Below are 24,503 nucleotides of genomic sequence, written 5' to 3' on the forward strand. Positions count from 1 at the left end.
GGGAGGGAGGGAGAGAGAAAGTTAATGTTTTGATAATGGCTAAACCTTGCCTAATAATGGGGTCTTCAGCGGTAGGATCAACTGGGTAATATCTGACACTGAAGACTAGCTGCATCATATCCCCTAAAGAAAAACAAAAAAGATCATTACAACCACTTTGTAAAAGAAAGCATTATTAACATAATAGGCACATACAAAATAATTAAATATCTTCATAATTTGATTAATCCCTCCCTACATTTCTAGCCAGAGGAGGAGGAGGAGGAGGTGTAGAGGATGAACGCAATAAAACAATGAGTGAAGGATATACGACAATCAATGCCTAATTAGCTTATGAGCATAACTAGTATACTTGCATAACTCGCACACATACATAACTTGTATACTTGTTATAATGACAACTACAATCCTCCACAACATCCCTCCCCATTCTCCTCTTACTCCTCTGGTTTCTCTCCTCCTCCATACCTTCCTTTTCTCATTACTCTTCTAATCAAGCACACACATGTACATACATAGTATCAACTAATGCAAAACCTTGTATAAATGCATATACATGTACATGTACATGTACATGTACATGTACATGTACAACTACTATCATATTAACTAATGCAAAATTTATGGATGCTATACCCAATAATATGATGTGCATAGAGTCTTATCTCATCAATGTAATACGCATGTATGTGTCATGTACTGATTTCTACTAGTACCTGATAAGACACATGTAGGATTATTGAATTACTCACTATAGAGTATGCCAGATCAAAGACTGACTTTAGCCACGCTTACACAAACACTAGTGCGTCACTTAATCAAAAAAATTAGCACTAGTGACATAGGCACTGATGTCAGAACATTCTTACACGAACAAGATTAAGAATAGTTGTTCTTATAATGACTGAGTATGCATACTAGCAGGTGCACATTATTAAAGTGCTAATTGTTTATACTATCTTGTTTACTGATGGACTTACTTTTAGTTTGTTTCCTTACAGACTTGGAGAGCTCCAGCCATTGCTATAGAAAGAAAGGGAAGAGAGAGAGAGAGAGAAGTGGGAGTGTGATAGGAAGAAAGGGAGAGAGGGGGAGAGGTGAAATCAGGATGAGATCAATAATAACTATCATTAATAGTCATTAGTTGTTATGGATACAACAATCAGAACAGTATGCATGCAACAATATATCTTTCACTTATAAACAAGATGATTTCATTAAATCACACTCCACTATAGTTCCACTTGTTAAAGGGGAAAGTTAGACAGGGAGAGAAGAGCTACATGCACATTACTTAATATAGATGTCATGGAAGTGGCTTACAAGCAAATCGGAGTAAGTCAATCCTAAAATAGGATAAGGAACATACATTGGGAGTATGTCCTAAAATAGTTACCAGGAACATAAATTGTATACCAATGAAGTCATGCATCATAAACTCCCCAAGAACAATAGGATACTTATACAGACACACTTTACTATTGCAGTGATTGCATGGTCAATGAGCGTGTGAGTCTTATATTAACAATGGATAAGAAAGGACCACACAGCTACAAAGTCATGAACATATACTCAGATTTATTACATGTGTGTGGGTATGACTACTGTCTATATAGTGTTTGATTTGAAAACATTTCATTTATTATTGCAGAATGCAAGGAAATTTCTGGAGCTATTTTATAGTTATAGCTATTCTATTATTTGTGGTATTATTTAGCATTACTACACTGTAACAATAGGGGGTCATGATTCCCTAGCTGATAAAAAGCTAAGGCTACATGTGCATGCAAACACACTGAGATATGTATGCACATTCAAGGGAAAGCACAGGTACCCACATGACAAGACCATGAATACGACCACAATATCCTTATACAGTTTCAGGAAAGCATGTACTGATTACTGCAGATCATATACAAGCATAGGATGTACAATTATTTACGCCCGGTGCGATAAGATATTGATAAACAAATATTAATTTGATTTGGAAGGTCCCTTAAAAGGAGGTCATAATTAATTAATACACAATACAAGTAAATCAACTTATTTATTTTCTTTTTCCTTACAAATTTTATTACATGAATGTATAGAGGGTTTTGAGTATGGATTTTTAAAGTTACGAGCATTAGAGAGAAAGGCTGTATACCATGGTTTTCAAATGGCTTCAAAAAGATTTGAGTGGTGTGTACAACATATAGAATACAAGGTCTACAGTGGAGAAGTCTAATTTGCATGTAAATTAACAAGTGTCCTATGTTGTGTACTGGCACCTCTCTAATGAACCAAATTGAACTTTACAAATTATCGCAAACAAATAACACGCACTCGTGATAAAAATAAATTTTATAAGAATCACAGTATATAGTAAGAGTCTTGTATACATGTATATATAGCTATAAGAATCACAGTATATACATAACTACAGCCAATCAATGGCAAAACTTTAAAGACTCATCCTGCATATGAAACATGATACAGTGATAGAAGAATAGTGCTAACTTAAAAACAAACTAAAAAAACTATAATAGTCTTATACTGAGCTTTGGACTGCAATATTATAGCTCAAGGTGATAGAAAAAGCATTAGAGGATCCAGAGGAGCCCTAGCTGTCTCACCTGAATTCATAGTAATGAGGTAAACTTGGCAACCACAACTATTAGCGATAGACCACACAATAATAAAACCAATAATGTGCATGTTCTTTGTAGTAGCATTCTGTCTCTGTAGTATTGTTATTGATAGTATTTGTGAGGCTGCTTGGTTTTCAGCATCCTCTTATTCATAATGACTCATCCTCGTCAGTGGTAAGTGGTTCATGATAGACGATACAAAAAAAAGAAAAAGCACTGTTTTAAAACACTTGTGATGGCTATAGCTGGCAACTATAAAGTCGTTACAGTGATTTTCCTTAAACTTGCATGAAAGGCAAGCAGAAATGTGTCATGCACATGCTCTATTGTGGTCAGGAATTAAATGGATGCACCTACTTAATACTGACCTCAACAGAGCATATTCATAACACATTTCTGCTTGCCTATCATGCAAAATCACTGTACTTAATTAAATGCAAGATATAAAGTAAATTACATGTATATTAATTAACCAGGTGAAGGTGCACAATTATTAGTCTAAGAGTACACAACCACAAATTTAAAAACAAAATACAGCCATTATCATTAGCATGGTATCTGTTGCCCCAATATGTGGAGTGATTTCAACCAATTAAACACAACCCAGAACACATAACTATATATGGAAAGAGAGGCTAACTTGAAATTTGTGTTCATCTTCATAAAGGATACCAAAGAAATCCCTTTGCTTGATCTTCAACGTGCTAACAATGTACTCAAATATCCACTGGCCGGTTGTCTTTTTCTGTTTAATAAAAGAAGAGATGGAGAATTGATTCTTAAGCTAACAATAATATGGAACTGTTTATATTATTATATTATATCCTATGACAGGAATGCTGCATGCATGAGTAGTGATATAAGTATATTGAATTGTTGCATGTTTGCAGACTTTATAGTGTCATATACTTATTGATATCATTGCATTACTGCACCCATATTTCTCTCTCTCTCTCTCTCTCTCTCTCTCTCTCTCTCTCTCTCTCTCTCTCTCTCTCTCTCTCTCTCTCTCTCTCTCTCTCTCTCTCTCTCCCTCACCATGTGATGAGACTAACTCTCATACATTTTCCTTACATGTTTCTACATGTCAGCGTGTACATGCACACAAAAGGATCACCTACATGTAAGGTGCGTGAGGGCTAACATTTTGGCTATTGCAACATGTGTTAACAGGCAAAGAATGCAATCCAGACTTTGTGGTTAGCTTCATATGTCACACACGCTTTGAGGAGTGAGACTAAGAGGGCATATGTGTGAATTGTTTTGTAGTGGGTCTGGATGACAGAGTGAATCACAGGCCATGAATCTCATCACTGGCGATACAGTATCAGTATACTTTATACTAGTAGGGTGGGTGGGTATGAGGTATGCTGCATGAAATACTTGTGCTTCTTTGAAAGGTGTGTTGGTATAATGTATTAATACATCAGTTTGCATAAGAGGTTAGGCCTTTGTTACAGTGCAGTCAATAAATGCAGTACAAGCACTATCAATTGCAGTGAATTATCGTTTACAATTAATAATAATGATGATGATGATGATGATAATTATAATAATACTCTATGACATGCCACACCTCCAGTCAAGTACGATCATGATAATATCGATATTTTTAGTTATTATATAATAATTATTTTTTATTTTTATTACTTACATTTATTTCCAATTGAAGCTCTCGTCCATCTAACAGAGCTACAGCACACTGTATCCCACTGGCCTTGGTGTGTCTCCTCTCCAGTCCACCGGCACCGTGAGAGAACTGAGAGTTTGCTCTGCTACGTATCATAATAATGATAATAATGAGTCCGGAGTCCCTCCCACAGGTTGAAGGCTCTAAACACTAGACTATATAGGTCAGGAGAGTATAGAAGCTAGATTGGTTAATACAGAGGTCTTAAAAGAACAGGGAGAGAGTACTGAGGAGTCAGTCACATATATAGTTGATAGTAAAGTAAGTGAAGCTTTGCAGTTATTTTGGCGGCACTCCTCCGCAAGAGGCGGCCTGCTGCAGCGAGCAGCCACACCCACGAGAGCAGTACAGCCACACCCATAAGAGTTGTGTATAAAACAAGGTGAGAATAGATTTTTGGGTCAGTAAAGCAAACAGCTAAGCTGAGAGATAAAGGGTGAAAGAAAAGAAATAGCAAAACCAAGAGCTACAAGAAAATGGGTCTTACTTACAAGCAAGTTATACTCGTTGGAGATTCCGGCTGCGGTAAATCCTCACTAGCCCTCCGACTCGCTCACTCCTTTTACTCGGAGACCTACATCCCAACCGAGTTTGAGAGCCACACCACTGAGCTGGAGGCACCTCAGACTGGAGGAAAGGTACAGCTTAGGCTCCAGGACGTCACGGGCTCGAAAGAAGGAGCCAGTTTCAGGCAGCTTGCATACGAGGGATGCGATGCCGTTCTCCTCTGCTTTGACTTGAACGACTCTGAGAGCTACGAAAACATGGAGACACGCTGGGTCCCAGAGATAAGCAGTTTCGCCCCTGGCGTCCCAGTCTTCATTGCAGCCTGCAAAGAGGACAAAACCAGCAAAGAAAGAAAGGAGAGCATGAGAAACGAGCTCGAGAGCCTGGCTGAGAAAATCGGAGCAGCTGGCTACGGAGTGTGCTCTGCATCTCAGAACGACAAAATCGAAGAATTATTCCAACAGATATTAGAAATAAAAGCACAAAAACAACGCAAGGGAGTCAAGAAGGTCATCAGTTCCACGAAAAAGAGTCTAAAAAGAATGTACAGCAATATGTAAAGGGGTACACAGCACCGAACTTGAGTGTTGGCAGCTAAAATAAAATTCAGGGCTGAAGAGGTGTTAGAAATGACTATCGTAGCCTCTCACTCCCTCAAAACGCAAGAGCCCCTTTGCAGAGAGTCGAAGAAGAAAAACAAACATTTTTCTCTTCATTGTCACATGTTTATCACTTATTTGTATCGTTTTATTTTGTGTTCTTACTTGCTAACTCACTGTCACTGCACATCACATTATTATATTTTTATGTATACCCATCATTATTATTGTGTTAGTAAAAAAAAGATAATAACATTCATAAAAATAAAAGCAGTCAATAATAATTTACGAGAAAGATTAAATAGCAGTCAATTTTCAAGAAAAATTAAATAATAGTGCATATTCACACACTTAACCCCAAATCAACATACACATGGGCCATTATCTTAAAAGATCACATCATAACCTTGTCCTGTGAATTTGAGTGCTTCAAAGGCAGAAACTCCCACATAAAGAGCTAGACATACTAAGAATTACTATATACCTGGTAGCAGCTGTCGTATAGCGTAGACTTGGCTCACTGAATGGACTATACATTTCATTCATTCATTGACTTTACTCATTTGTTGTAACGAGTACTAATTGACGATACCGTCGCACAAATCACTTAGGAATTGCTACAATGCATATACTACTACTGAGGAACGAGACCGTTCAAAACAGATAGCAACAAGCAATGTTAGGAAAATTATAATCAATTTTTAGTCGTAGCAGCTCTACAAGTACATGTAACATGGCAATAAAACTTAATCATAGCGAAAGCGATGTCAATATAACTACATAATGCTGGCTTCAAATTGAATTTATCAGTACACAAGAAATGAACTAGCTCAGCAGACGCAACATTCATTGCACAACTGTGAAACATCCAAACAACTGCTGAAGACAGGAATTACACAAATTACACTGTAACACTCAAGCACTATAACATTACAATTACACCATGGAATGCAGTCCCAAAATAGAACAACACTGGGGCAGGCACGCATTTACATAATTAGCTATACTGCAGAATTGCATCACTGCAATCTGATGAAGATAGTCCTTTGTGTTCCCAGAAAATACAATACAGGTCACTCTCAGATTCATTGTGTTCCTCCCACACAAAATAACACCAGTCTATTATTGGGTATAAATGTAAAACTAAACTGAACATAAATGATAATGATACCACAGCCTTTCACTGATTAAATCAATTTGGATCAATCACTTGTAGGAATTGTGCACGCGTAAAACGAGTTGAGCCAAAAGAATGCGCATGTCCACATTCCATCTTGCGTTTGTTTATGTATGCTAGGCCAACACAATATATCAGCCAGAGTGGGGAATAATCGAACGCAAAACGAAAGAATAAAAAAAGCACGCACAATGCAGTTGTAATTATTTTGCTGCATTCATTCAATAAGAAGAGTGGTCCCACGGGACCCCATTAGCTCTAGACTTTCTCACAAACACGAGCTAATGCTCCTACTAATGGACAATGGACGAAGCACACCTACACAACGAGTGGCAAATACAAAATAGTTTTAGCAGGAGTGTATAAGGAAATCCTATCAAAACAGCTTAAAATGACAATAATTTAAAAAGAAAAACAAATAATAATAATCAATGTTACAAGTATGATCATCATCATAATTATAATTATACATTATAGAGCAGCAACTGACAAGTAGATGTTTTTATAAGGAGAGATGAAAGATAAACAGAGAGAGAGAGGGAGGGACTGATTAGTAGTGGAATTCAGGGAAAGGATAACGAAAGAATAATAATAACAATGATAATAATAATAATAATAATAATAATGGGTAATTACTTAAATGTAGTAGGACTGTTGTATCAAACAAAAATTTTAATTTTTATTGTTATTATTATTAATATATTTGAGTTAATTGTTATGAGAGGAGAAATCGATGGATCAATCAGGGTGAAGTTTTGACATTATTTGCGTGATTGGAGAGATCAATTTCAATGTAATCCTCTGAAAAAGATAGAGATAAAAAAGAGAAAGAGAGAGAGGGGGGAAGACAAGATAAGTGGGCGGATAATAAAATTAAAGTGTGACCTAACAAAACATCACATGAGCATCAATAGAGACGAGCAAGACAGGACAAGATGGCCATTAAACAGATTCAAATTCCTCATTATTAATTATAACAATCAATCTAATTACAATAACACAATACAGTCGCTATACATTAATAGTGTTACAAGCAGCTAAGAGCTCTTGCATCATAAAAATAATTCATATTTAACGAACAAGCGTCCTTTTACTATGGAAATAGCATAACAACCCAATTAGGATAACACAGTACACAAATTGGCATGCATGATACATATTATGCTGACATTATACATACATGTACATGTACAAGAACAGAGGCGCAGGTGCAGCAATCAAATAGTAGGCATGCCACAGTGGCCCACACCCATTAGACCTTGTGTCAACAGAGAAAACTCACAAAAAGAGGCCACAAATCCAATAAGCCTCAGACTACATCTACTCTACTGGACCACAAACTAGACACTAGGTGATACTTGTGTGTACTAATATATACATAATAGAATGCCTGTGTATGTAGTCTAATGCAATATCTCTGTGTATTTTTAATATAGAGTTTGTGTGGAAGCAACTGAAGTTGCTCAAAGTGTAGGTATAATGACAATAAAACCACATTCACACCAGTACTTTTCATAGCTGGCAACACTTGGGAATTGCCTGGTAGTAAACTAATAGCAATTCAAGAAATAATGGTACAAGTCTCAATCCACATGATGGCAACACCCACACACCACGTACATGTACATATACATGTACACATACATTGTACATTACATTACATGTACATACATGCACACACAGAAGTAGCTTCTTACCTTCATAAGCTTGTACAATGCAGTCACAGAAAAATTTATACTGATTCTAAGGAGAGAAAAGAGAGAGATACAAATATTAAAATTATAATTACAATGATGATTAGAAGAATGTACAAACATGCATGTACCCTCATGTACGTGCACATGCAGTAAATCACATACAAACACACTAATCTCAATCAACCATACACTTCCTTCCATGCGTCACAGTGTACCACTAATTCACATGGTTCTAATTACAAAATTTACAATTTTAATCTTTTAATTAAGCCCAGAGCCTGACAAGGGGGAATTCCTTTGTGGCAGTGCATCATTACCAAATATGGTATCATAATCACAGTATCTGATTGTCAATATTTTGGCAACATCAGCTGCCATTAAAATGTGTTTGCTGCAAAGTCATTCATTAATGTGTACCTGACTATATAACATGAACATGTGAGGAGAGCATGCCTTAAGAAGAAATGCATGACATTAAGCAAATGCCGTTCTCATAAATAATCTTATACTTACCAGCAATGTCAATCATTACATACATGTACATATATGTATATGGGCATAATGACAATAAAATAATGAAGACATACATACACATACTGTACAAGGTGATTTATTGGCGGGAGTAATATTTGGCAAATTGGCCTGTGGAAAGAAATTGGCGGATTTTATATTAGCAGTTTTGTGCAACGTGCCATTGAGCATGCTCAGATTGAAACAAAATGGCAGATTTTATATTGGGGATTTCTTCATAGAACCGCCAATCGCTAATATTAATTCCTCACCAATAAATCATCTTGTATGGTATAATGTAGATTGGATTGAAGGGATTAAGTATCATGAAAAATGAGACAATGAATGTAAAATGAATAGCAAGTCTACACTATCTACATTTAAATTAGATAAATCCTTTAAAGACAAACAAGGATACTGCATGCATATGAAGCTGTAGAGTGGCCACGTGAAGCAAATTAAAATAATACCAAAGCAACCAACCACCCACAAACAAGGAGCTGATAATTAAAGGATGCACATAGCATAACGTGTCATCAAACAGGAGTACATGTAGAGTCCGTGAGACTAGCTATGCATCAAAAAAAATTTGTAAACACGACATCTGAAAGAGTGAAGTAGTTAATGTACATGTACATACCAACACACACTTAAGCATGATGTGTGTGAGAAAATATCTAATTACAACGTGAAGCATAAATGCATCTCAAGATTAGTGAATGCTACAATGTAGCAGGAAATGCATTTACTTTCTTGGTAATAGTTGTAATAGTGATGAGATGTGACCATATACTATTGTTTGTGTGTGTGTGTGTGTGTGATGTTTACCAGTGCAGGTAGCATCATTCCTCTCTGATCTCTCATCATTCGAACTATTTCCAGTGGATTGAACGCCTCGACGATTTCTATTTTCGTCAGTGCCGTTTCCATCGCAACAAAGATACCACTTCGATCAATGCCACCACTAAAAATTAAAAAATAAGATTTTTAAAAATTTTTAAAATGAATTTATTTACCTACTACACCCCCCTTCTCTCTCTCTCCTATCTCTCTCTCCAATACCACAGTATCAAAATAGTGATGATCTAACTCCATAGACATGTCTCTTAAAATCATATTCTAATCTTTTGTATAGCTATTCCCAGTATAGGCCAGACAGCAATTAAAGGTATAGACAGAGGGATAAACAACAATTCTAATACATGAAATACAATTTGCTACACAAATTCATAAGAATTAACACACTCAAAGTTGAACAACACTATACCAGACAGAATAAAGCCTTTAAAGATTCCAGTAATTGTAAGCACAGACACAAATAAAGATATCAAATTATATATCATTCTCCATCACCTCTACTATCACTATCACCCTATCCCTCAATAACACTACAGAGATTAGTACCCAGACAGAATAAAGCCTTTAAAGATTCCTTTAATTGTATGCACAGACACAAATAAAGCCAGGCCAGCAGAGGCAGCTATTAGGGTAAACTGATTAACATTAAAGACAGAGAGAAGTCAGTTGTGTACTCCTAAGGTTTGTACTGTATTTTCATTATGATTTAATGGAATATCCCTGTGGTCAGGAGTACAGGTAGCTATCTAATCACTACTATGACCTTCCCATTTATTCTCACCCTTTATTTCTATACTCTCCATTCTCTCATCCACATGTACCTCTCCCTCTCATCCCATCAATTAAATATACTGTATGTCCCCATTCTCTTTGATGTGACACACAATAGCTGCCACTTAAGAGAGAGACAAAGAAATCCTCCCTCCCTCCCTCCCTCATGAGCATAGCCAGTGAAACCACCAAAACAAACCCAATAGTATCAAAATGATGATTGAGTGCTAAGGGATTATGAGGAACACACACAAACAAGAGCAGGCAGCATCCCATTGACTAACAATACAGACAAGAGCAAGATCACTTGTACACAAAGGATAGCCACAGCTATATACATGTAGTTGTAGGTGTAGACATATCAAAAATCTTCAAAAAACAATAAAGGTCTCCAATGGGTAATGGTACATTCAAACAATAGACCAGACACAACAGACTTCACAACTTTACACACGAGAGATGTACACGTAACACCTAACTGGTGTTAATGTGTGACACCTCCATAACAAGTCTCAGGGTATGTCTGTGTATGCATGAGAGCATTCAGACAGCAGCTGTCTAGTGTAAATTCCTCTTGTAGTGCGTGTGCCTATTGGAATAGTGCCTTTATCTCATTGTCTCCTCTCCCTCAAACCTCATTTTATTATCCTTATTTAGTTCTCTTTTGGTTTTCTATTCTAATATGTCTACCTCATCTCAGTGACATCACATGTCTGTCTATACTCTATACCCTCCTCTCTATTACACACAATATGTACATGTACATGTACTGTATAGCTGTGATGTACAGTGTACATACACTCTGTGATTACCTGCAGTGAACTACCAGTGGATCCTCCATCCCGTGTCTAAGTGTATGCAGTCTACGTATGAATCTTAAGAAATCAGCCTTTACTAGGGGTACATCTGTTGAATAGAGAAAATAAGTACATTGTTGTATATTCAAAATCATGTAACTCTCTCTCTCTCTCCATTCATTTCTCTTACTGCTTTCACTCCAGTCCAAGAATTGCAAATGGATAATTGGTTTCTCTTCTTTTGTCTAGAGAGAGAGAGAGAGAGAGAGAGTTCAAAATAAGTATATCCCTCAGTTTACCCTATTGTTCTTTAATACAAAGTGTCTCGTGCAGCAAAGGTTGTCTTTCCTATCACTCTCACAGTATATCTGAAACGGACCGTACTCAGTCGAGTTACCTTGATCTGGCCAATACCTACAACACTTGACCTGTACAAAAAACCACACATACATCACATTTACATACCACATTTACGTCACACACATGCATGTACATCAGATGTACATACCACATGTACGCTACATGAACATGTACGTGTACATGTATATACCTTTCCTTCCTCCATTATATCAGTTAGCATTACAATGAAGCCACATCCTTGCTCCCATACCATCTGGAACAATACAACAAGTATGCAATTTAAAATAAAAAGGTAAAAATGGGAATATTTATCAATACAAGTAAGAATTTATAATCTTAATCCAAGTAAATGAAGTAATAATTAATACGTGTTCCTCACCTGCCAGAAGTCAATGCAAGTGTTTTGCATTGGGCCCTGGGTCACTATGTACCGTACAACTTGACATGTACTTGGAATATCCATCTGGAATGAGACAGAGAGAAAGAGAGAGAGAGAGAGGAGGGGGAAGATAAAGATAATTAAATTACTACAATATTTAAGTAGACTCTGGCTTCTATTTGCAGCCATGAATTCACATGAAATCTATCAAACCGGTTGTAATTTCCCTGACATACATGTACATGTATACTTTGTACTCATAGAATAAATTACTATCCACTAAAATGAGATTACACATTGTGTGTGTGCATTCTGTATTGGCTGTAAACAACATTATAGTGTACAGTGACTTCAACTAAATGCCAACATTATGATCATTCCTGCTTTATATTAAATGAATTTAAGTTTGGCAGCAAACAAATGGACAAACATTACTTCATTTATTAGCAGTAACAACAACACAGCATAGCTGTTCACAATAATACTATGCATTATCATTGGCTGGCTATTGGACTCACGTTAACATAATTGGCATTAATATAATCAACAGGACCGTCTAGTAAATGCACTCTTGTAATATCATCTAGTGAGAGAGAGGGGGGGAGGGACGAGAGGGAGAGAGGGAGGGAGGGAGAGAGGGAGAGAGGGAGGGAGGGAGAGAGGGAGGGAGGGAGAGAGAGACGAGAGACGAGAGAGAGAGTGAGAGAGAGAGAGAGATCATGACAGACACAATTTATGTTGTGTGAAAATATCAATCAGGATTGATTCAAAACTTTCTACATGAGAATATGGTGTGTGTGTATGGAGTAGTGAATTTTTAGAGTATTTTTTGTTCAAAGAGCAGCACGGCTTGACTTACAAGCAGTGATGTCTCTGTATCGATTTTTTGACAAATTTTGTGGTAATTTGCTGGCAATGGTCAACATCCCAGGCTTCTTTCTGTAGAGACGCTACAAGAAAAAAAATAAAAATAATGTCAAAAAGAACAAATCAACAATGTATGTACACGCTTACATCAAAACTAACTAAAACAGATCCATTGAGTACACTCTGAAAAAAGAGAAAAAAGAAAAGATAAAACAAGAAGGAAGAGAACAAGAAGGGAAAGCAAAGAAAAGGAAAAGAACAGAAAGGAGAAGTAATAAAAAATAAAGAGAAAGAGAGAGAGAGAGAGAGTAAGATTTATATTATATCATGTGACATTATTCTCTATACAATGTACCTCTTTTAACGAAACCATTGACTCTCTTAGTAAAGTGTGAGGATCAGACGAGAACTGAGGGGCAGAATCACCCGATGCTGTTGGATCAACTCTAGATAGGTCCCTTGGCTTTATGATGAGTACTAGCTGAGGCGGCTGCCTATCTAATGAAGACTTGATAGCAGTGATGACCTAGGAGAAGGAGAATCAAGACTAATGGTTGGGATGTACGTAATGTATATGTACACGTACATAAATGAGTTTGATTTATCAAAATACATTGATTTATTTGTTTATGCATAGAAAGGAACCAGGAGTTTGGATAGTTAAGAGATCATGGGTGTGTGTAACTAATGCAATGTACTGATTTATACAATATGTACTATTATACATGTTACATGCTACATGCTACATGTAGGTTAACTTATAATAATGAAAAAATACAAAAAATAAAAATGAAAAAGAGTGAACAGGAAAAAGATATAGGGCTTGGTATAGGAAGAGGAAAAAGAGAAATATTCAAAAATGTGTATAGGAGGCCACAAAGTACACAAGGATTTAGTAATGCATTATAGTAATGCATTAGGTAAAAAGGAACAAGGAAAACGAAAGGAAAGAATTTTTAACTCACTTCAATGTGTGTTGCTGTATCTGTTGACATACCATTTACAAACAAAACCTGATCACCTTCTTCTAGGGGAGGCTGACACTGAGAAGCCTGAGAGAGAGAGAGGGAAAGAGAGAGAGAGAGAGAGACAGAGAGAGACAGAGAGACAGAGAGAGAGACAGAGAGACAGAGAGAAAGACAGAGAGAGAGAGAGAGAAAGAAGGTGGAAACACATGCAAGTATGTACACATGTAAGGAATCATTTCATGCATGGTTTTCAACAGGATTTTGGCATAGTGCTCAGCTTCTTGTCAGCATTAAAAATCTGGTCAAGGACCCAGTATTGATCCAAAAATCACTAAGAGAGAATTTTCCATTTTTACAATCTTTTCTGATACATATACATGTTTTTATGTTGTGTAGAAAATTTAAGCGGATTCCGATCAAAATTGGATTTTTTTAACAAATTTTTAAAGTTGCTCAAAAACTGGGCCAAAGTCCCTGTACTATAGTACATGGTCTCGGCTCAAATTTTACCAAAAATGACTAGGAGAGAATTCTTCATTTTTATGAATTTTTTTGATGCATATACATGTCCTTATGCTGTGTAGAAAGTTTGAGCTGATTCCAATCAAAATTGGATTTTTTACAGATTTTAAAAGTTGCTCAAAAATTGGGCTAAAGTCCCTGTACTATAGTACATGCATGGTCTCGGGCCAAATTTTACCAAAAATGACTAGGAAAAAATTCTTCATTTTTATAAATTTTTTTGATGCATATACATGTCCTTATGCTATGTAGAAAGTTTGAGTGGATTTCGATCAAAATTGGATTTTTTTACAGATTTTAAAAGTTGCTCAAAAATTGGGCCAAAGTCCCTGTACTATAGTACATGGTCTCGGCCCAAATTTTACCAAAAATGACTAGAAGAGAATTTTCCATTTTTACAATCTTTTCTGATACATATACATGTTTTTATGTTGTGTAGAAAATTTGAGTGGATTCCGATCAAAATTGGATTTTTTACAAATTTTTAAAGTTGCTCAAAAACTGGGCCAAAGTCCCTGTACTATAGTACATGGTCTCGGCCCAAATTTTACCAAAAATGACTAGGAGAGAATTCTTCATTTTTATGAATTTTTTTGATGCATATACATGTCCTTATGCTGTGTAGAAAGTTTGAGCGGATTCCGACCAAAATTGGATTTCTTACTATTTTTTAAAGTTGCTAAAAAAGCTGTATGCTTAAGGCTCAATTGTATGCCTTTCACCAACTTAACAATCATGCTTTGTAGAAAACCCTAGCTGATTCTAAGCTGCATAGTGCTCTCTTACTGGTGAGTCTTCTTTGACTTTGGAGACAAATACAGGTAAGTTAAGATCCAGACCTCCTTTAACATGGAATCCAAACCTTCCCTCAGAATCAGGATTGAGTCTAATCATGAGAAAACCTTCAGAAGCTAAGTCGTCCTAAGAATAAAAATAAATACATTTACATGTACATTATATAGACAATACAATAAAGTGAGAATATATTAATGAATTGTTATCGTTTTTATGACAAATAAAAAGGTAACAAGGCTTACTATTGTCATCTGATTGGCAAATTCTTCTGCTGCATTCGATTCGTCGTAATATTCACCAACCTTTGGAAAAGAAAGTCATTGTAAAAGTGGATGTATATTTTAAAATAATGTGTACCTCTTTGTCGTGATGATGATTGTGACGATCAGATATTTGCAATGTCGTGAAGCCGCTCTCCTCTGTCTCTCCTAACTGGAACTGAAGGAAATCAGCAGCTGTGAAACTATGAGAGAGAGAGAGAGAGAGAGAGGAGGTCATGGTTGATCATATTAGATTTGCATGGCAACTTACTCATCCTCTGCTTCACTTAATGGACTCCTTGGAGAACTCCTACAATAAATAATAACAAAATAATAAATAAAAGTAGCAATAATAATAATAATAATAATAATAATAATAAATAATAATAATAATAATAATTAAAATGATGATGATGATGATAGTAATAATAATACACTTACATAGCAGGTGTGTGCTCTCTGGTAGCTGAGAGTCTTCTTGGTGTTAGTTCACTGGGGCTCTGTCCCCTCCTTACTTCCACTACTGGTCTCCCTCCTCCATAGTCTCTCAGTGAACCTGTTCTTCTTATCTCAGTATTAGCTCTTCTTCTCATTAGGTCATCATTATCACCAACCAGTGGGCTCCTTTTTGGATACCTCTTACTAGGGGTCCTATTCACATAGCAAGAGTAACAGAAAATGTATTTAAAATGGAGAATTCTCTCCTAGTCTTTTTTTAATAAAATTATATCATTTTTACCCAGTACCATAGTACAGGGTAATTTGTCGCATTTTTTTACAACTTAAAAATTCATTAAAAATCCAATTTTAATTGGAATCAGCTCAAACTTTCGATACAACACAAAAACATGTACATGTATATGCATTAGAAAAATTATAAAAATGGAAATTCTCTCCTTTTCAATTTTGGCAAAATTTGGCCCGATACCATGACAAGGACTTTGGCCCAATTTTTTGCAAAATTCGTAAAAAATTTAATTTGGATCAGAATCAGCTCAAACTTTTTACACAACATAAGAACATGTACATGCATCAGAAAAACTGATAAAAATGGAGATTTCTCTCTCAGCCATTTTTATGAAATACCCTGTACTATATACATGTAGTGCATGGTCTTTGACCTAATTTTTGAACAACATAAAAGATCTCAATTTCAATTTGAATCAGCTCAATTCTTGAACCAATACTTATTGCAATCAGTATTGAAAAATTTTGAAGCTATCAAATAGTCATAAAGCATTCTTAGGATCTTATTTTACTTCGATTTGAGAATAGTCAAAAAATAAATAAATAAATCACCTTCTTATTCTCTGTCCATCTCTCGCTATTGACTTGCTAGCTTCAACAACCTGTTTTTCTGTTTTACGACTAATAAAAAAATATTAACAATAATCTCAACTCATCAAATTGATTCCAAAACGTACGTGATTTTGACCTTTGATTTTCTAAAGGGGCTCCCTCTCTGTGGGCCTTTAGATACTTCAGACATTCTAAAGAAGGCGTGGTGCTCTATGCATGCAACCCAAAGTCTCTTGCTGGCCTCGTGATTGTCCATGTGAAATCCAACTACCCTTTCATCCATTTCCTGAAGAGATCAAAAGTTAATGTTAATTTCAATAGTTAATGATTATTCTGTGCATTAGAAGATTTATAAACTAAGGCAGACAAATTATTATTGTAAGAGTAATAATAATAATATTATTATTATAAATAATAATAATAATATTATCACTATTACTATTATTACTATTATTATTACCATTATTACCATAAAAAAAAACAAGTTAAAAACAAGTTAAAAGAAATAAAGAAGGAAAATTAGATAATATAATGTATTTAGTTAAGGTAGGTTAATTTTGAGAAATAGTTTAAGTAATATCAACATGGTCAATGATAATTATTATTATTATTAATATTATAATAATAATATTATTAATTATAATAATAATAATAACAATAGGGCTTTCCCTCTATTCTCATCATAATGTTATCTATGTCTTACATTTTCTATTGTTGTTTTATAATTATAATAATAATAATTATTATTATTATTAGTTTCTTTGTTTTGTTTTTTGCTTTGTTTAGTTTTCCTATAGGGCCTTCCCTCTCCTTTCCCTTTTTTGTTTTTCTCTATTATTAGTAATGCTTTGTTTTTCCTTTTAAATAATAATAATAATAATAATAATAATAATAATAATAATAATAATAATAATAATAATAATAATAACAATAAACTAAACAACTTGCCATTGTTTTTCTTAGCTCTATATAAAACTTTTTCTTTGAGTACGTGATCTTGAGAACCTGTGGCCTGAAAAATAAATAAAATTAATAAACAAAAGCTAATTAAATTATCACACCCTTAACTCTCTCACTCCATCTCACACAACACGCAATTCACAAGAAAAGGAGCTTATTAGGAACTAATAATCTGCTGGAATTTAGCTCATATGACCAAGGCAGGATGCACTTAAATGCATGTACTTATTATTGCATCCATGCATGAACTTATTATGACATGTATCAATGGTGTTTGCTTTCAGGCAATAGGTAAACAGTACACAAGGGCTCACATACCAGTCAGATTAAATTGATAATGATTATACTTAATTATTTAAAATATGGGGAAATGCTAATATTATATGATGAGTCTAGCTACCAGTCTACCACATTCATAAACAAGTCAGGAATCCTCCAATAACAGTATAATCAGGATTTGTGTAAATAGCAAATTGCTTGATATGATAATAGCACTCCATATTAGGAGAGTAATCCATCAGTAGAGCTCAATCACCAATATATTGTTATCTTTAAAACATAATTTATAATGTGACCTAATTGCCAATCTTTATAATTTTCCACAAAATTTAAGTGGTTTACCATAAAAATTATTTTCCACTCACACATTAATTAATTAACTCCTGTGAGTCCCCTCCCCTCCTCTCTCTCTCTCTCTCTCTCTCTCTCTCTCCTCTCCCTCTCTCACTGTACCAAGTAAAAGTGTTTAATTTTAACAAATCTTTAAAGACGACTATCCCATGTGAGCAGACCCCAAGTGATATAGATACTCCTCTATCATCAGCAGCAGGATATTGCTCCACTCCATAGAACTCCAGCTGTCTTGCATACTGTAAGAAGTTGTACTCTGCCTCACTAGTGGTCTGTCCTCTTATCTCTTGATGTATCTCAGATACTCTCTTCTCAAACACTTCATCCTAAAAATGGACACACAGTATAAATATACATGTACTATAATACTATTTTTAGTTAAAATACAGTTTTCATGACAGGATTTTGGCATAGTGCTCATGCAGCTTCTTGTCAGTGATTGTCAAGTTGCTCAAAAAATTAGGCCAAAGGCCCTGTGCTATAGTATAGGGTATTTCAACAAAAATCACAAGGAGAAAATTCTCCAATTTTTAAATTTTTCTGACACATGTACATACAGTATACACCTTCTTATGTTGTACTAAGTGAAGTTCAAAGAAATTACAATGCACACACACACACACACACACACACATGTGTACATCACCACAACACATGCACATTTGTATGATTCAGCTCTCACTTGATTTGAAATGAAACGGAATTCAGAGACATAACCAGGTGGATGTCCTACAGGGTCATAATCACCTAACTCAGCTAAGAGGAGAAACAAAGAGAAAGAGAGAGAGAGGGGGGGGAGGCAAGAGAGAGACAGAGATATTATAACAAGATTATACTATACATGGCAGATGCACTTACATGTGTACAATATCCCCAAGCTACATACATGTACATGTACATACATGTAGACATTCATGCAATAAACTTAATAATGTCTTAGTGCCTTGTGGTCAAACAGACACTTGCTAATGAGATTAGCCAGTTATAGATACATACACATAAAAGCATACTTGACTAGATTAGTAATCAATTACTGATGAATGCATATGATATGCTCACAGTGAGTTTGTGTGTGTGTATGTGAGTTTGTGTGTGTGTACCTTGTAATGCAAAGGCGCTTAAGATTGCAGCTGCTTCTGTTGGACATATCAACCTATTGAAATGTCAATAAGGTAAGGATTTCCTCTTCCTTTATCTCTCCCCTCTCTCTTTTTCTTCCCTCACCTGTTCTCAAGAAGATCTTTCTTGATTTGACGAAAGAACAAATACCGTGTTAGCTCTTCGACGAGAAACACGGGATCCGAGGTATAAAACTTGACACGAAGCTCTAGGACGACACTACAACTCCCACCTACCAGTAATAAGACAAAATAAAGACTAATATGGTCATTACTTAATATCGGGAGCATGTACAGTGTACATGCATACAATACAATATCTAATAATAAAGGTTTGTCCCTATACAAGTCCATAACATATGCTAACTACATGTATTATGTAATACACTATAAATAAGTTTGCAATGTGTATAATATATACTAGCTATTATGTAACACACTACATTTATTTTATATTACATTTATTTTATACACATGTAGGTTTTTCCCTTGTACAATGATGAAACTATTTAAATCAACAGAGCAAGACAACAGGAAAGCTATCACAAGCCAAAGTAATCACAATGACTGGAGTTCTAACTACTTATCAAGACTGTAATGTCTGGGATCAACCTGTTTGTCAATAAGGAAAGCAGAAGGGGAATATAACACATAGTGGTTCACTCAATTTCAGTAGTCGGACAGGACAGGATATCATGCTCCCAGTACACATCTATAGACACTTAAAATTGAATACTGTGGATTGATTAAAATTTGCATTAAAATTGGATAAATATAGCAACAGCCAATCATTAATATTCTGTTGTACTATTAAATGTAATATCAGCCAAAATATAATATTAATAATCCAATTATTGTGTTAAACTTTACACAAAGTCAACATAATATCATGAGTAAAGTAAAGACTGAAAGGAGCTAGAATAAACAACAGTGTAACCATGTTAAAGGTTAAATCACCTCTCATGAAAATGAAGTATAAATGCTGTATAGTGGGAAATCTTGGAGGGGATTAAATTTGGCAAATTTGGCATTTTGATAGCAAAATAAAAATTCACCATTTTAAGCCATTATATGCATGCTCAATGGCACATGGCCACAAATTCGCCAAATTAAAAACCTACCAATCACCAAAATTTAGCAATTCGTCAAATTTTAGCCCCTCCAAAATTTCCCGCTTACAGTATACCATTAACTATTATTATTATTATTATTATTATTATAGATTTAACTATAGAGTTAAGTTTTGAAAATTATCCATACAATTACCATTCCATCAAAAACAAAACCAAAAACAATGAATAAAAAGAGCAACAACAACAACAACCAAATACAATGACGACACAATGCCACATGAATATAGTTAACTTTTAATCTTCTAATATTTACTAAGATTTGTTTACATGTACACAAAAGCCCATCACTGGCACTGATAGGACAAAAGAATGGACATCATGCAGAGAGAGAGACAGACAGACAGAAAGAGAGAACAAGAATCATGCCTTTGAAAGATAAATAATAACAAATCTATCATCATTATCCTACATAAATCATCACCATTATGTCATTTTCATAGGAACAAATACACAATAACTTGTCACATTCTTTCCACATGCCATTCAAGCTACTTAATAAGCACAGTGCCAACAATGCATGTTCTTTTACATTAGATCACAGGTAGTGTTGCAATAAAATTCACACAAGCATCCTTATGCATCAATTGGATCCACAAGATTCCATAGTCCACCCACATATAGTGGCAAATAGAACTCTATCGCCTTGGGTATGACAGTGCTAGACTGAGGAATGCACCCTAACACATATCCACTAATTATATGTACAGAATAATGCAATGTACATTAGAGGTTGTGGTTAGATAAGTTTGCAGCTATAATTGGGCAAAGAAGGAAGGGAGGAAGCTAAAGAAAAGGGAGAGAGACATCAATTCATCTAATGTGATTCAGTCTGAGTCAACCTTTGAAATGAGGCAGTTCATGGAAAACCATTTTACATGGCTGTGTGTGTCACACGTGCAGACAAAAAAATGGTTAGCAGGAATTAATTAATTGAAGAGTGATAGGTGTGTAATCTTACCTTTGAATTGCTTTTTTAGTGGCTTGTCACTTTGCAGCCATTTCTGAAGAGAAAGAGAGAGAGAGAGGGAGGGAGATTATAGTTATGCATGTGCGTGTATATGTAGGCTGTAGCTGCCAACTGACATCATAAAAATCATTAATGAAACTGGTAGACATGCACAGACAAACAACACTAATTTATATCAAGTCAAAGAGTTCAGAAGCCACCAACAAACCATAGACCAAGACACATCCATGAAGGAACCCACTGTACAATATAATAAATAAATAAAATGTTATACAACATGCCTGCACCTCAGACACAGGGACAGTTGTCAGCATCACACACTATGCACACTTACAAATGCAACAAATTCACAATCATTCCCATTTAATTCACAGACAAATGAGTATAGTCATTACAATTATAAAATGGGCCCATTTGTTTATTAGCACTGAGTACACACACACACACACAACTTACATTGTAGCCATTCTCACTATAGGAAAGTCCAAAGTAATCTCTCTCAATGATGTCAGCATGTGCATAGACTTCGTCCAGCAAAGTCGATCCTAGGCTATGTTTCTGATCAAGAGGGAGAGAGAGGGAGAGATAGAGAGGGGAGAGAGGGAGGGGGAGAGATAGAGAGGGGAGACTAATTCAATTACAGACAATGGGAGCATATGATAGTCTAGGTATACGATTGTGTTTACAAATGAACAATGTTTTTAAGACTTGACAGCTTGTCCTTAAGAAAGCAAGAGACAGAGAGGTCAATCAGAGCATTGACAATTTAAAACATTACACAAATGAATACAATTTGACAAGCACTAGCACATGGATAGTTGTACATTTACATGTATGTCTGTATAATAAAATATTACTCTTACATTCAAATCACAAGTGAACATGGAGTCGTCCAGTAAAGTAATGTGGCACTGTATCAAACCGCTTGATAGTTTAGCTGCTGCACTCTCAGAGACACTTTGAGAAGATGGCCTGTCGGTAGGGCTGACTGCAGCCAGCCTATAAGAATTCTTCTTCCGTACGCTTGGGATACGCTTAAGAAACGCCATGATCCCTCAAGGAATAAGCTAGAGCCACTGTCTGTCTGGGGCGGCTGGCTGGCAAGGAAAAGTGTGGTCTCGTATGGCAATGTTCAAGAGAAAAGGAAGAGAAGAACCAAAAGGGTGTCCTCCTTAATTTTTATTTTTGAAATTAAAGAGGGCGGGGTCAAGGCGTGGCTTCAATTAATAAAACCATTGAAGTCATTTTCTCTTTCTAGTCTCTAATTTCTCCTCCATTTTTAGTTCATTCAGACTATGGAAGAGTCCAGATGCAATCTTTACATGCACAGGGAAGCTCTTGCTTGGGCTCCAAAGAAGAAGCGGCTTCCTGTGACCCTAGTGACTGGATTCTTGGGCTCTGGTAAGACCACCCTCCTCACCCACATACTCAACAACAAGGAGAATCTCAAGATTGCAGCTGCTGTTAATGACTTTGCCTCTCTTAACATTGACGGTCAAATAGTTCGTGGGGTTGTGGGTGGGAAAGAAGGCGTGGTCGAACTCTCAAATGGTTGTCTCTGCTGCTCTGTATCTGGCGAGTTTCGTAAAGCCGTCTGGGCGTTACTACAAGACGCCGACATTGGAAAAATAGATTATCTTGTTGTGGAAACGAGTGGAGTGAGCGACCCACTACAGACGATATCAGCACTAGAAGAAGAGTATGGACAAATGTACCGAGTAAGACTAGACGTGGTAGTGACAGTAGTTGATACGGACTATCTCTCCTCAAGACTTAAAGACGACTCTCTCTCTCGCTCCGTTGCTGCTGACAGCCAATTGAAATGTGCCGACGTTGTTTTGCTAAATAAACGAGACCTTGTTTCCGAGGAAGACCTTGAAATGGTTAAGAGTTATCTTTCTTCCCTCGTCCCTGGCGTTTCCATTTATCCTTGTCGCTATGGTGCAGTCCCCCTTCACTGGATACTGGAGGTCAGTGAAGTACCAAAAGGACCTCAACTTGTCTCGCATGAGAGAACTTCCTCCGCCTACACAATCAGTGCAGTGGGTGGAGTCAAGAATGTTGCTAGGAAAGGACGAGATCTAAGCGGGCATGGAAAGAATCATTTATCAGCTGATGAGTTCCAGTCAATTGTTTTCGAAAGTTCTTCCCCTTTTTCGTTATCGTTATTTCAAGGGTTTTTGGGTAATGGATTCCCAGAGGGTGTGGCTCGCATGAAAGGGACTGTTTGGTTTAGCGAAGCCCGTTCATGTCTCTACTCCTTTCACATGAGTGGTAGGAACCGCTACGAGATCACACCCCAAGAAACTGGACTAGGAGGACCTCCAAAAGTTGAATTGGTAGCTATTGGAAAATCCGGTAACATGGATAGGGTTTTTAAATCATTGGAAAATTGTGTACAGAATAAGCAGCTGCCATCGTCAATGGAAGAGGACGTTAAAGATAGACACAAAACTGTATGCAATTTGATAAAGGCTCACGATTATTTTATTTTAGAGGAGGAAGAGCATAGTGACATTAGTGATTTCTCTTATGTTGATTTCCGTGTGTCTGGTTGCATTGATTATGGAGTGACTGAGGAGGAAGCAAAAGGATTCCACGGGATTAATTTCGACAAAATGAACAGAGAAGTTTCCCTCAGGCTGAATGGATCAAGCGAAACCGTCAGTTTACTGCCGGTACTACTCTCAAACGGGACACAGGTATTAAGGCATTCTGTAGCAAAGGGAGCTGGTTTTGAAGAAACATGGCGTGTACTGATTCCTATAGCAGAAAAGGTTGTCAGCGAGACGTTCAAATCAGTTGGTGTCTGCAAATGTGGACGATAAAGTGGATAATGAATTCAAATTTTGGTGCAAAGCACACCTGACCTGTTATAAATTTATTATTACTATATTTAGATAATATTAGAAATGAAATATCTATAAAATGTTCTTAATAATTATTATCAAAATATTAATTTTAACAAATTTTAATTAATAACTAAAGTTAATAACTTTACACCCACGT

The 24,503-nt window shown here is 36.0% G+C and overlaps 4 protein-coding genes across 5 annotated transcripts in view; 2 read left to right on the forward strand and 2 right to left on the reverse strand.

Moving 5' to 3' along the window:
• LOC109581247 (uncharacterized) overlaps window positions 1-4,651 on the reverse strand; it is a 16,556-nt gene extending 11,905 nt beyond the window's left edge. The window contains exons 1-4 of one of the 2 annotated variants that reach the window (XM_019995199.1): window positions 4,285-4,651; window positions 3,271-3,375; window positions 981-1,023; window positions 51-123 (exon numbers count right to left, since the gene is read on the reverse strand). In XM_019995199.1, the coding sequence (XP_019850758.1) occupies window positions 51-123; window positions 981-1,023; window positions 3,271-3,375; window positions 4,285-4,416 (353 nt within the window). In that variant the 5' untranslated portion in view covers window positions 4,417-4,651. Of the gene's footprint in view, window positions 1-50; window positions 124-980; window positions 1,024-2,615; window positions 2,954-3,270; window positions 3,376-4,284 lie in introns of those variants that run through there. The other variant, XM_019995205.1, reaches the window with a different exon arrangement.
• A 54-nt stretch (window positions 4,652-4,705) lies between these two features.
• On the forward strand, window positions 4,706-5,631 carry LOC105312406 (transforming protein RhoA-like). Its single transcript, XM_011405030.2, has one exon. It carries the CDS (start codon window positions 4,797-4,799, stop codon window positions 5,385-5,387), a length of 591 nt encoding a protein of 196 aa, XP_011403332.1. The 5' UTR covers window positions 4,706-4,796; the 3' UTR covers window positions 5,388-5,631.
• A 1,316-nt stretch (window positions 5,632-6,947) lies between these two features.
• On the reverse strand, window positions 6,948-22,657 carry LOC100636265 (tyrosine-protein phosphatase non-receptor type 4-like). Its single transcript, XM_019995288.1, has 28 exons — window positions 22,358-22,657; window positions 21,951-22,052; window positions 21,486-21,528; window positions 19,501-19,627; window positions 19,377-19,429; window positions 18,959-19,032; window positions 18,379-18,602; window positions 17,635-17,698; window positions 16,812-16,972; window positions 16,687-16,755; window positions 15,829-16,038; window positions 15,659-15,697; window positions 15,485-15,590; window positions 15,370-15,429; window positions 15,119-15,253; window positions 13,808-13,894; window positions 13,198-13,368; window positions 12,990-13,025; window positions 12,835-12,925; window positions 12,494-12,558; window positions 11,976-12,059; window positions 11,787-11,849; window positions 11,536-11,664; window positions 11,427-11,481; window positions 11,252-11,345; window positions 9,639-9,774; window positions 8,301-8,346; window positions 6,948-7,404 (listed from the first exon to the last, which is right to left on the reverse strand). The coding sequence occupies exons 1-28, from the start codon at window positions 22,541-22,543 to the stop codon at window positions 7,346-7,348; spliced, it is 2,769 nt and encodes a 922-aa protein (XP_019850847.1). The 5' UTR covers window positions 22,544-22,657; the 3' UTR covers window positions 6,948-7,345.
• Window positions 22,658-22,701: 44 nt separating this feature from the next.
• Window positions 22,702-24,402, forward strand: LOC100636392 (putative metal chaperone YciC). The gene has a single exon (XM_003382656.2). The coding sequence runs from the start codon at window positions 22,790-22,792 to the stop codon at window positions 24,320-24,322; it is 1,533 nt and encodes a 510-aa protein (XP_003382704.1). The 5' UTR covers window positions 22,702-22,789; the 3' UTR covers window positions 24,323-24,402.
• The last annotated feature ends 101 nt before the right edge of the window (window positions 24,403-24,503 follow it).

The sequence above is a fragment of the Amphimedon queenslandica genome, unplaced genomic scaffold (genome assembly GCF_000090795.2).
Source record: "Amphimedon queenslandica unplaced genomic scaffold, v1.1 AMPQUscaffold_13520, whole genome shotgun sequence".
NCBI classification, from domain to species: Eukaryota; Metazoa; Porifera; class Demospongiae; order Haplosclerida; family Niphatidae; genus Amphimedon; species Amphimedon queenslandica.

Coding starts and splice junctions, on each gene's coding strand:
- LOC105312406 (XM_011405030.2), top strand. CDS start 4,797: ATGGGTCTTACTTACAAGCAAGTTATACTCGTTGGAGATTCCGGCTGC.
- LOC100636265 (XM_019995288.1), bottom strand. CDS start 22,543: ATGGCGTTTCTTAAGCGTATCCCAAGCGTACGGAAGAAGAATTCTTAT. Junction 16,756..16,811: donor AAATCAAAGGTCAAAATCAC/GTACGTTTTGGA, acceptor TTTTTTTATTAG/TCGTAAAACAGAAAAACAGG. Junction 15,254..15,369: donor TTGCCAATCAGATGACAATA/GTAAGCCTTGTT, acceptor TTTTATTCTTAG/GACGACTTAGCTTCTGAAGG.
- LOC100636392 (XM_003382656.2), top strand. CDS start 22,790: ATGGAAGAGTCCAGATGCAATCTTTACATGCACAGGGAAGCTCTTGCT.